The 13983-nt window shown below is 35.6% G+C and overlaps 1 protein-coding gene across 5 annotated transcripts in view; it reads right to left on the reverse strand.

Annotated features, from left to right (window-relative positions):
- The window catches only part of SCLT1 (sodium channel and clathrin linker 1), a 230455-nt gene that overhangs the window by 125341 nt on the left and 91131 nt on the right, over positions 1 to 13983 (reverse strand). For all 5 annotated transcript variants that reach the window (XM_006067319.4, XM_025268069.3, XM_044930432.2 and 2 more), the window contains 2 exons: positions 10857 to 10922; positions 6289 to 6359 (listed from right to left, as the gene is read on the reverse strand). In XM_006067319.4, coding sequence (XP_006067381.3) covers positions 6289 to 6359; positions 10857 to 10922 — 137 coding nt within the window. The remainder of the gene's footprint in view (positions 1 to 6288; positions 6360 to 10856; positions 10923 to 13983) is intronic.

Here is a 13983-nt window from a genome sequence, read left to right on the forward strand (position 1 = left end):
TATCCACAAGAAAAGAACAGTAAAAAAAATCTGCTGGAATGAATGAGAGAAGTATTCCTGGACAAGGCAAACTTAAACCAGATTTAGAAAATTACAAATTTTCTACAAAACAGAATAAAGATCAAATGCAAAAAGGAAGGAATGGAAAGTTCTTCATGAGAAACAGCAAAATGACTATCGTATCTAACTGGAGGGTTGGGAAAGACCAGGTGAATGAAGGTTCTTTGAAACTAGGCTGACAAGTTTTGTCTGCTATGATGAGTATCACTAGAAACTCTTGAAAAGAAAAATGATAAAAGATTTAATTATAAATTCACATGATTCTCATTTTTTTTTGTATTATTAACATCAAACAACAAATTGAAACTAGTAAATTTTCAGTAAAAGTATACACTTATACAAAGCTAGTGTTTAAAGAGCTTCTAATGTAGTTATTTTTGGCACAGATACACACATACAGGGCATCTCAAAACCTAAATTTTGGTAATATCAATATGCCCATCATTCAGAATCTGTCAAACTTGAAAGCAACATCCTTTTCCCTAAAAGAAGCATCTGCTTATCCTTCTGTTCTTTCAAGCCTGTGGCAGGAAAAGCAAGCATAGTTTTATGTATACAACTCTGAATTGCTTAGTGTTAAGCTATGTAATATTGTCAGTAAATATTATGGCAAAGTTGCTCATGGACAGTTAAACACTTAAGATGTTTTAGGCTTTAGAAAACCAAAACTAGCTTTGTTAATCTGTAATCTCAATTTATAATCTTCAGACTCAGATGCCCAAAAACCAAATAACATAGTTGTCAAAAAACAATATATCCACTCATCATTCTTTAATGATCAACTTTCATTCTTGACTTCCTTACTGCTGTGAATACTGTTCGAGTCAGGTTTAGAAACGCACTAGAGTAGCAATTACAAAATACAAGTTCTAATTTAGCTCCTCTATGAATTTGTTGTGCAACCCCGGAAGACAATTTCTGAGTCTTTGGTTCAGTTTGGTTTCTTCTATAAATTCAGGAAGTTGAGCTAAATGATTATTAAGATACCTTTAGCCATAAAATTTCTTGATTCTTACAATGTCCTTCCCCAGTATCAAAAGCCCAGTCTTTTTTTAAAGACTCTATATAGAGAATTAAACTAAAAACTCTATATAGAGAAAATGGGCAGAACTTGGTGATACTGGGCTAAAGGGCATTAGAAGAATCATGAAATTTTATGGCTAGAGGTTATCTTAATAATCATTTAGCTCAACTTCCTGAATTTATAGAAGATATCAAACTGAACCATAGTCTCAGAAACTGTCTTGCATTATCATCATATTGGGTTTCCCAATATGGTGGCTCAGATGGTAAAGAATCTGCCTGCAATGCAGGAAACCCGGGTTCAATCCCGGGGTGGGGAAGATCCTTTGGAGAAAGGAATGGCTACCCACTCCAGTACTCTTGCCTGGAGAATTCCATGGACAGTGGAGTCTGGCAGGTTGCAGTCCATGGGGTCGCTAAGACTGAGACACAACTGAGCGACTAACATAACAACAATCATATTATAGTAGGTCTTTATGAACCAATTTTCTTATTCATTTTTCTTCCATAATTTCCACACCCTGATTTATCCTACTGATATCATAAACCTCATATTCTTTTATTCGTCCACTCTTTTCTGAACCTTGAATGCAGAGTTGAGTTAATCACACTATTCTTTCTGTGACTCCATGATCTGCCCATGACTATTAGCTGTGAAAAATCTGCTCTTATTTATTTTTATATTCCTGTTCATTCCCAATCTCTCATTCCCCTTCATTTTGTAGGTTCACATTAAAATATGATACATCCTTGCTGCTGCTGCTGCTAAGTCTCTTCAGTCGTGTCCGACTCTGTGCGACCCCACAGACTGCAGCCCACCAGGCTCCCCCATCCCTGGGATTCTCCAGGCAAGAATACTGGAGTGGGTTGCCATTTCCTTCTCCAATGCATGAAAGTGAAAAGTGAAAGTGAAGTCGCTCAGTCGTGTTCAACTCTAGTGACCCCATGGACTGCAGTCTACCAGGCTCCTCCATCCATGGGATTTTCCAGGTAAGAGTACTGTAGTGGGGTGCCATTGCCTTCTCTGGATACATCCCTAGATATATACATATACTGGTAAAATATATATTATTATATGCATGTATGTATTTTTGTGCCATAGATCCATATTTTTACTTTCTCAACATAACCTTGTTTTCTAGCTCTACCCTATGATTCTGTTACTACATCTTTACATGTAAATACATGTTTCTAAATGATGGACAGTATTCCACAGGATGCAATTACCATATTTTACTATCCTTTTCCCTATACTATTTCTGGACATGTTTTTATTTTATTCTTTAATAATAGTACATGCATACACACATGCACAATATATGCGTGTGTGTATATATATACACACACATATGTACATATATTACACACATACTTTAAAATTATTTTACATATATGAATATGTCATATATAACTAAAACACACATGTCCATAATCTATGCATTGTTGTTTAAAACATTTGAAATGTATATGAATTGTATCATACTATAATTGTCTTTTACCTTGTTGTTATATTCCACAGTATTAATCTGCATTTTCCTGATTGCTATATTTTTCGAAATGTTTGGAAAAAAAAAAAAAAAAAAGAAAGAAATGTTTGTTCATATCCCTTGCCCAATAGTGTATGGATTTTTATTGATGCTTAGGCAATGTGTGCTCAACACTAATGCAGTGTCAGCTGCACGCTTTGCAAATGTCTTCATTTGACTTATATTAATTTTTATAATGCAAGTTTTACATTTTAACATACTCAAACAAATCAATTTTTACCTTTTTGGCTTGCATTTAAATTTTGATTAAGAAGTAGTTCCCCAGCAAAATTTATTAAAGGGAGATTTTTTGTTTTGCTTTGTTCTTCTCTAGCACTTATTGCCTCTTAACATACTAAGATATCGTGTTTATTGTCTGCTTGCTCCTGCTAGATGTAAGTTCCAAAAAGACAGAGGTCTTTAGCTATATTGTACATTGATGTATCCCATGTATAGAGTCTGGTACATAGCTGATGCTTGCTAAATATTTATTGAAAGAATGGATTCAATGTTTTAGAGAGGTGTGTTAGATCAAGTTGTTAATCACATAAGTCACATCTTTTATATGAGTTAAATTTTTATCAGATTTAACTTATATTTAACAGATAAAGATCATATCAGTGTTAAAATCTTTACTAGCATTATGGATTTGCTCTACCACGTCTTGTGTTTCTGTCAGTTTATGCTTTAGTATCTAGTATTTTTATGATAAAACAATTTTATTTTATTATTTTTTTATTATTTTTTTTTAATTTTATTTTGTTTTTAAACTTTACATAATTGTATTAGTTTTGCCAAATATCAAAATGAATCCGCCACAGGTAACAATTTTAAAAACATGTTTTAAAAAATGTATATAACAAAAGATTCAATCAAATTGGCCTTTCTTCTAAACATCCTAAATTAGATAAGATTCACCTTAATTTCTTTAGCAGTATTAAAATTTTATTTAATCACTATAAATAATAACAATATCTAACACTAACTATATGTATTTACTGTTCTAAAATGGCTCTAAGTGTAATGTCTGATGGATAGGTAGCCTATAAAAAGGCTACTAAATATTCTATTAAATATGAAAAAGGAGTAAAAGTAGAAAGTGAATTTAAGAATTTAACTAATAAATATAGCGTATCCATAGTAGTATACTATACAATGTTATGGTTGATAATATTGATATGATATTCATATTATCTATAAGTTTAAAAAAATAGGCTATTAGTGTGTATACCACGCCCCTTTTTTTACTAAAATATTTAAATACACAAACCTAAGTTATACATTTAAGAAGTTGATAATCAGATCAGATCAGATCAGTTGCTCAGTCGTGTCCGACTCTTTGCGACCCCATGAATCGCAGCACGCCAGGCCTCCCTGTCCATCACCAACTCCTGGAGTTCACTGAGACTCACGTCCATTGAGTCAGTGATGCCATCCAGCCATCTCATCCTCTGTCGTCCCCTTCTCCTCCTGCCCCCAATCCCTCCCAGCATCAGTCTTTTCCAATGAGTCAAATCTTCGCATAATAATAGTTACCTCTAAATAATGGAATTATGAGATTTTTATTTTCCACTTGAGTTGCATAATAACTTTGGTCTTTGTCTAAGCTTCTAGGATGGGGCATATAAACCCTTAACTTCCCAAGTAAGGGCAATGTCTTTACTTGAGACTACCCCGGAGTTTATGCTAATGAACTGGTTCATGGTAGGCCCCTATAGAGTTTTAGGATGGGAGGAGGTCTACTAGAAAGACCAACCATGTAACTACAGAGTTGGAGCTTTGAGCCATGTTATATAGGCCCGACCTCCTGACCCTCAGGGAGGGAAGGAGATCTGGAGATTAAGTTCAATCAAGTGATCAATGATTCATTCAATTAGTCATAACACTTAAAATTCAGAAACTGATTCACACAGGATTTTGCTCTTTGATGCAGTCATCATAAATTTCACTTAATTGTAATGTAAGCTTGTCTACATTTAATATAAAGCATGCTTAGCCACTCAGTTCTGTCCAACTCTTTGTGACCCTTTGCACTGTAGCCCACCAGGCTCCTGTGTCCACATGATTCTCCAGGAAAGAATGCTGGAGTGGGTTGCCATGCCCTCCTCCAGGGGATCTTCCTGACCCAGGGATCAAACTGTGTCTCCTGGATTGCAGGCAGATTCTTCACCTGCTGAGCCATCAGGAAAGCCCAATATAAAGCATATGCACATAATAAAATCTCAGTAAAAACTTAGGACACTGAGGCTTAGGTGAGACTCCTGGTTGGTAAACACACTGATGTCCCAGGAGGGCTAAACACACTGATTCTATTGGGAAAGAACACGAAGCTCTGCTTTTGGGATCTTTCTAGATCTCACTGAAAAGTCTCTTCTTTTGGCTGGTTGTGATTTATGTCCTTTGTAATAAAATTTTAATCACCAGTATGGTGCTTTCCTGAGTTCTCTGAGCCATTTTTGAGAACTATCAACCCTGGGGGTTTAGGGGGAACACCAACATATTTGCATTCAATTGATCAGAGAGGTCTGAGTGGCCTGGGGACCCCTGAACTTGTGGCTGGTGTCTGAGTTGAGTGTAGTCACACTGGGGACTGTGCTCTTAACCTATGGAGTCTGTATTAACTTCCTGTCAGAATTTTATTGCAATGTGATGTCTTCATACTATCCAAAGTGCTTTTATAATGGACTTACATTACTTTTATAATTTAAAAAACTTTCATTTCGCAAAAATAAGAGGAAGATGATCTTGCAATTAAATAAATCATTACTATTTTAAATTGCAAAATCATTAACACTGAAAGAAATAAGAATTAAATAAAAGCCCAGAAGTAAAACTGTCTAGGGAGAAAGAAAGTAAATTTACTAAATTAAATTTTAAAAGTTCATGAAGTTAATAAAATAAAAATATAAAGAGTGGTATATTAAACTTTGTAAAGTAGGTCTTTAGAAAACCCAATTAATGTATTTGCAGGTGGTAGGAAAATACAAAATAAATAGCAAGGTTCATTTAACAAAGAGTAACAATGTATTTTTTATAAAATATAAATATACAATTTAAAGATATTTCTATATGACAGCATCACAGTACAGAACCTTATATGACTATACTTCTGAATTTTAAGTATTATGATAAGGGGAATGAAAAGTGAAAAAAGGTTTATTTTTGGTCATTTGGAGTTTATCCTCTGAAGTCTATTAATGCAACGACTATTGAACCACTGGGTCATAATATATGTATGGTATTAAGCTGAGTGATTTTTAAAAACCCCTTACTATCTGCCTTCTCCTCCCGTCCCCAGTCTCACTTCCCTACTTCTCTACTGCTGTTCACTGGTATTACCTCTAAATAACGTACATGCTTTGAAACTCTTCGGGTCTGCTTATGAGGGAATTCAAAGAAAAATATGTGTAGAAACAAATTTTTAAGAGGACTGATTTTTTTCTCTAGGCACTGCATTTGCCATCATGGGACATCCTTTCACATATATGTATTATTGTTGCCTCCTGACTGACAGTCTTGATTTCAGTCTCTTCAGACTCAAAAGGCCATGCACGTGAGAAGTAACTGACAGAAGTTTAAAAGGGACGGGAAAAAAAAACCACTCACGGAAAGAACTATGACATCATCACTTCCACTGAAGAAAAGTAATTATTATAACAAAAATTATTTTTGACAATACCTAAGTTGTTTTCGGAGTTGCTCAATTTCCGCACTTTGTTCAGTTACTGTTTTCAGAAAATGTTGATTAGTCTGCCACAAGAAAAAAAAAATAGAAACATTTAGTGTTAGAACATTTAAAACTCTATGTCAGACTAACTACAGGGTATGTAACTGAAAAAAATGAACTCACGATAATGATTAGATTTTTTTTAATGATAAAATATAGCCCTAGCCCTATTTCCTTGCCTTCCCTATTTCGGCAGACACCTGCTTTATTTCACACTACTTGTATTTACATTTCTGCACCTTCTGATTTTTTCCGGCCTTCTAAGCCTCCTTTGCTCACCTAAAGAGCAAAGTCTTTCTGTGTAGTCTTTTTCTATGTAGACAGCTACAGGTGGTGTAGAATTCATGTCCCCAGCCTGTAAAGAGCTGGGGACATGAATTCTCTAAGAGCCCAAAAACAATAAATGAAGGAAACTGGTAGGTAAAAATCCCAAATTCCCTTGCCCTATGGTAGAATAACTCTAAGCCTGTTTATAAACTGGCTTCCAGAGTTCATTGTGGGATTAAGTTTCAGTTCAGATCAGATCAGTCGCTCAGTCGTGTCCGACCCTTTGCAACCCCATGAATCGCAGCACGCCAGGTCTCCCTGTCCATCACTAACTCCCGGAGTTCACCCACAGGGTTAATTTGCTTAACTAATAAAAATCCTTTACTGGCTGCCTTGTTCTTCCTTCCTAGTCTTATTTCTCCACTCCCCTACTGGTTTTTCCTGGTATTACTGCCCAAATAAATTATATACGTTGGGATGCTTTCCTCAAGGTCTGCTAATGCTAAAGTAAGATATGAAACAGCTTTCCAAGTGTACAAAAACTCTTTTTCTAAGGGAATTATCTTTCATAAGTGCTGGTTTTACCATGATGATACAAACTCCTTATCATTACCATTAGCTATATGCCTTAAAGGCAACATCATATAAATTATTATTACCTTCTAACAGATAGTCTTGTTTTCAGTCTCTTCCCATTTTAACAGATCATTCACACCTCTCTCCAACTAAAGTCCCTGAAGCAGTTTTCACTGAGCTTTTTCCATACTCTACCCAATTTCATGGACTTCATATTTTAAATACACTTTTGTAATATCCCTCTACTTGGGATATCCTCATTCTGCCAGCATTCAGCACTGCATACCCCATGGGGTCCACTCACTCTTAAGACAAAACTGTTTCCTTTTTGCATTTTGATAAAACTTTATATATACTTTCATAATGCACACTGCAGCACATTTAAGTACTGTATTTAAAGTTTAATATTCCTTGCTACAACTTGAGCCTATTTTTGAAGACCAGTTCCACTCAGAACTGCCAACATCCTGCACATGATTCAGTACATTCAAAGTACTTGCACCTTTGAGGAATGAATGAATTCCTAATTAAGACATGAAAGAGAGCCTGAGGACTACACCTTTACCTTGGGAAGTAGACAACTACAGTACAGAGTTTAATATTTAATTCACAGGCTACAATTTAAGAGACCATCAAGGCATACAGAGAAAGGATAGAATAATGAGAGGCAGGTAAATTAAAAAGTTAAAACAGAAAAGTGGATGTGACATAGGGCATAAGCTATGCAAGACATATGATTATATAACTAAAAGGCTGACTTGAAAATGAAATGATTTTGTTCTATGTTATTCCAAAAGATAAAAATCATACATCGGTGGGAGGAAATATGGTAAAAAGATTTTAGCTTTCTAATAATTAGCATTCAAAGGAACAGGCTCTTTGGGGGAAATGACAAAATCTCTTACAAGGAAGGGATATTAAAAGCAGTGACTAGAGGATCATCTAAGCTGAAAAGCATTTAATAGAAGGATGCCTGTATCATTTGAGGGACTAGATGATCTTTAATGTCAATTCAAATTCTCCTGTGAAGCTATCTCAATGACTCAGCCCAAACTGATTCATGTTTCTGAATTCCTTTATAACATTTGTAATGTACCACTAATGTTTTACTATAACATATAGTCTTTGAACTGGCATAACTAGTGCTTGTGTTTTTTTTACTATATGTGAGCACTTTAAAGGTAGATTATGTAGAGTAATTAGTGGAAGTATACATTAGAATTGTGAATTTTAAGAAGCTAGCGTAGGGAACAATCACACATAACCCGCTAGCAAGCCTAGTAAGAGCTCAACAACTGCATCTGAATATGGCTTTATGATGTTACATATTTGTGATCAAAAATAAAATTATGTAATATATCAATAATATAGAATTTGGAGACTCATAAAGGACCCTGAAAGTCTCCTTTTCAATCACCAATTATTTCCAATGTCATTCCTATTGTACCAGTTAGACAGGGGCTCTGTGAACAGATGCACATTTCTCTTTAACTAGAGAACCCATGACAGTGGAAGGAACTTAGTATGCAATTGACAAATATTTTTGAGTTACTTTATAGAGATGAATAAATCTCAAGAAAAATATGCTTTCAGTAAAGACAATCTGTAGGAAACATAAACTCTTATTGTATCTATAGTAATAATAAATAAATATAAACATATTTTTAGGTATCATTTAGTTCAGGGCATTTTACATTCTGCCTATTACTAAAGTACACTGGTTGTAAAAGATTTTATTTATTATATACTCATCAACTTTCTGTACATATATAGGAATCTATTCGTTTAAAAGTTTATTCATATAATCAGAAAATTTTTTAATGGAAATTATTTGATTTTGACTCAAATTTGCTTCTCAGACCATGCTCTGAATGCTCGAGATTTACAAAATCTTTACAATCACTTAACATTTACATTTCGTAGAGTCTTCTTTATACCTTAATGTATGATGTATTAAGACAAACTCTTAAAAAATTTCTCTTAGTATTTTTCTTTAACCACAGGATAGTCTTTTCTTTGCTCCTTATAACATAAGTGCTTCATCCAACTTTCATTTCTGTATCTCTATTATTATATCCATAGTCTATTATTCTTAGTTTTGGTCTGTTATTATGAACACCTTACAATTTTTTTCTTTTTTTGGGGGGCGTGGGCTTCCCTGTTGGCTCAGATGGTAAAGAATCTGCCTGAAATGCAGGAGACCTGGGTTCAATCCCTGGGTTGGGAAGATCCCCAGGAGAAGGGAATGGTTACCCACTCCAGTATTCTGACCTGGAGAATTCCATGGGGTTGCAAAGTCAGACGTGACTGAGTGACTTTCACTCATTCACTAGAAATTTTTTATGTCCTGTAAATATTTACATAGTTTTCTATGACTTTCATCAGAATAGGGTTGAATAAAATAAAATATGGGCACTGTGGTATAAAATTCCAAAGGATTATGTTAATAGCACACTTTTAGGACATACTGAAAGGAAGAATAAGCAATTGAGACATTAGGTTAAATTATTCATGTCATGTAGAAACAAGACTTCTTAATTAAGGAAATCAGTCATCATTTTATTTTGGAGCCCTTTAGTACTATTTTAAAACTCTAAGAAGCACATTATTAAAAATAAGTGATTAGAAATTTCCAATATTAACATAAATAGGGAGAAATTTAGTAATTTTTACAAGGTTAAAGGAGAAATTTTTTAAAGTAGAATAAAATTGATTGGATAAACTTACTTTTAATGGCACAACTCCACTCTTAAACAAAGACATTTTCATTAGGAACTAACAAGGATTAGCAGGGTAACTAAGCAAAATGAAGAAAGGAAAGAGAGGAATTACCTGAGATGTCATAATCCTATTACTCAACAATCAGGTAAAATAAAATTCCAAGAAGGAAGACAAAAAACAACAACAACAAAGAAAAGTGTGTGTGTAGGGGTTAAAGAGCAGAACTGGGAAGGCTAATTCTATTTCTTTTGGGAAAAATTAAAGGGAAATTTAGGTGTAGCAATTCAGGTGATCGGTGGTCAATCAACTAACAAGTGGTTCTCAGTGTCCTACTGGTTTTAAGCATTTGGGCTACTCATTTGTCTAGCAATTCCACCATTCTTAGTTGATACCTAGTTGACTCATTGGAAAAGACTCTGATGCTGGGAGGGATTAGGGGCAGGAGGAGAAGGGGACAACAGAGGATGAGATGGCTGGATGGCATCATTGACTCGATGGACGTGAGTCTGAGTGAACTCCAGGAGTTGGTGATGGACAGGGAGGCCTGGCGTGCTGTGATTCATGGGGTCGCAAAGAGTTGGACACGACTGAGCGACTGAACTGAACTGAACTACCATATTCTAGAAGAAATACTAAGAATAAAGAATGAACCCTACTCTTGAGGCACTCACAGTCTAGATTATTCTCAGAAGATCTTACCAAGAACCCTAAGAGCATTTTCAGATCAGAATATATTCCAGATAGATGTTAGTTTTATATCTCTAGAACCTACTGTAAACTCCCATGTCATGCTACTGAATGCAAAAGAAAAGACAGATAAAAAGAAAAGAGTACTGCCTACCTATTTTAATTTCAAGTTTTTTATCTTGTTGATTTACCTTAGCAAAAATACAACTACTTACAGTGACAATTTATAATTTATGTAATAAGTGCACTAAATGGATATTTTCACTTACCAATTCTACGTTCTCATTAGTAACATGAAGATGCTTGGTCAGCTGCTGAAAACTTGTCAGCTGATCCTACAGCAGGAAGAAAGGGTACATAAATAACATTGTGTTTAAAACCCATATTTAAAATTAGACTAAAATCAAGTCTAAAATCATTATGCCTAAATCTAGATGACATCACTTGTATTTCTTCCAACAAGTACTATGAGACCAATAGTCAAAGAAATAAAAATAAACAAATGTTTAATGACTACAAAATTAAATAAGTTGACAATATGGAAACTAACGTGGCTAATTATTTTATGTAAAATCATTATTTCAAGTCTCTTATCCTCATCCATCAGAGGGCAGACAGAATTAAAACCACAATCACAGGAAACTAACCAAACTGATCACATGGATCACAATCTTGTCTAACTTAATGAAACTATGAGCCAGGCCATGTAGGTCACCCAAGATGGACGGATCACGATGGACAGTTCTGACAAAAAGTGGTCCACTGGAGAAGGGAATGGCATACTACTTCAGCATTCTTGCCTTGAGAAAGCCATGAACGGTATGAAAAGGCAGAAAGATATGACACTGAAAGATGAACTCTTTCATGAACCAATGAAAGATGAACCAATAGGCTGCTGAAGAAGACCGGAGAAATAGCTCCAGAAGGAATGAAGAGGCGGAGCCAAAGCAGAAACAACGCCCAGTTGTGGATGTGTCTAGTGGTGAAAGTAAAGTCTAATGCTGTAAAAAACAACATTCCATAGGAACCTGGAGTGTTAGGTCCATGAATCAAGGTAAATTGGAAATGGTCAAACAGGAGATGGCAGAGTGAACACTGACATTTTAGGAAACAGCGAACTAAAATGGATCAGAATGGGCGAATTTAATTCAGATGACCATTGTATCTACTACCGTAGGCAAGAATCCCTTAGAACAAACAGAGTAGCCCTCATAGTCAAAAGAAGAGCCCAAAATGAAGTACCTGGGTGCAATCTCAAAATAGAATGATCTCTATTTGTTTCCAAGGCTAACCATTCAATATCACAGTAATCCAAGTCTATGCCTCAATCACTAATGCCAAAGAGCTGAAGTTGAATGGTTCTATGAAGAACTACAAGACCTTCTAGAACTAACACCAAAAAAAAATGTCCTTCTCATCACAGGGGACTGGAATGCAAACGTAGGAAGTCATGAGATACCGGGAGTAACAAGCAAGTTTGGCTGTGGAGTACAAAATGAAGCAGGACAAAAGCTAACAGTTTTGCCAAGAAAATACACTGGTCATAGCAAACACCCTCTTCCAACAACACAAGAGATAACTCTACAAATTGACATTACCATATGGTCAATATTGAAATCAGACTGATTACATTCTTTGTGGTCGAAGATGGAGAAGTTAGCAAAAACAAGACCTGGAGCTGACTGTGGCTCAGATCATGAACTCCTTATTGCAAAATTCAGACCTAAATTGAAGAAAGTAGGGAAAACCATGAGGCCATTCAGGTATGATCTAAATCAAATCCTTTATGATTATATAGTGGAAATATAAATAGACTACAAATAGACTCAAGGGATTAGATCTGATAGAGTGCCTGAAGAAATATGGATGGAGGTTTGTGACATTCATTGTACAGGAGGTGGTAATAAAAACTATCTCTAAGAAAAAGAAATGCAAAAGGCAAAATGGCTGTCTAAAGAGGCCTTACAAATAACTGAGAAAAGAAGAAAAGCAAAAAGGCAAAGGAGAAAAGAAAAGATATATCCACTTGAATGCAGAGTTCTAAAAACAGAAAGGAGAGATAAAGAATTCCTAACTGAACAATGGAAATAGAGGAAGAGAACAGAATGGGAAAGACTAAAGATCTCTTCAAGAAAATTAGAGATACCAAGGGAACATTTCATACAAAGATGGCACAATAAAGGACAGAAATGGGATGGACCTAACAGAAGCAGAGGATATGAAGAGGTGGTAAGAATACACAGAAGAACATTACAAAAGAGATCTTAATGAACCAGATAACCACGATGCTGTGATCAGTCACCCAGAGCCAGACATCTCTGTGTGCAAAGTCAAGTGGGCACTAGGAAGCATCACTATAAACAAACCTCGTGGAAGTGATGGAATGGCAGCTGAGCTACTGCAAATCCTAAAAGATGATTCTGTCAAAGTGCTGCACTCAATATGCCAACATATTTGGAAAACTCAGCAGTGGCCACAGGACTGGAAAAGGTCAGTTTTCATTCCAATCCCAAAGAACAGCAATGCCAAAGAAAGTTCAAACTACTGCACAATTGCACTCATTTCACATGCTAGCAAAGTAATGTTCAAAATTCTCCAAGCCAGGCTTCAGCATTATGTGAACCAAGACCTTCCAGATGTTCAAGCTAGATTTAGAAACGGCAGAGGAATCAGAGATCAAATTGGCAATATCCACTGGATCACAGAAAAAGCAAGTGAATTCCAGAAAAACTCTACTTCTGCTTCATTGACTAAAGACTTTGACTGTATGGATCACAACAAACTGTGGAACATTCTTTAAAGAGATGGAAATACCAGACTACCTTACCTGCCTCCTGCAAAACTAGTATGCAGGTCAAGAAACAGAACAGGACATGGAACAACAGACTGGGTCAAAATTGGGAAAGGAGTACTCTGATTATTTAACTTATATGCAGAGTACATCATGTGACATGTCAGGTTGGATGAAGCAGAAGCTGGAATCAAGATTGCTGGGAGAAATATCAATAACCTCAGATATGCAGATAACACTACTCTTATGGTAGAAAGTGAAGAGCAACTAAAGAGCCTCTTGATGAAGGTGAAAGAGGAGAGTGAAAAAGCTGCCTGACAACATTCAAAAAATGAAGATCATGGCATCTAGTCCCATCACTTCATGGCAAAGAGATGGGGAAACAATGGAAACAGTGAGAGGCTTTATTTTTTGGGGCTCCAAAATCACTGCAGATGGTGACTGCAGCCACGAAATTAAAAGATGCTTTCTCCTTGGAAGAAAAGCTACGACAAACTTAGACAGCATATTAAAAAGCAGAGACATCACTTTGCCAACAAAGGTCCGTCCAGTCAAAGCCATGGTTTTTCCAGTAGTCATGTATGGATGTGAGAGTTGGACCACAA

The sequence above is a fragment of the Bubalus bubalis genome, chromosome 17 (assembly GCF_019923935.1).
Source record: "Bubalus bubalis isolate 160015118507 breed Murrah chromosome 17, NDDB_SH_1, whole genome shotgun sequence".
Classification (NCBI taxonomy): Eukaryota; Metazoa; Chordata; class Mammalia; order Artiodactyla; family Bovidae; genus Bubalus; species Bubalus bubalis.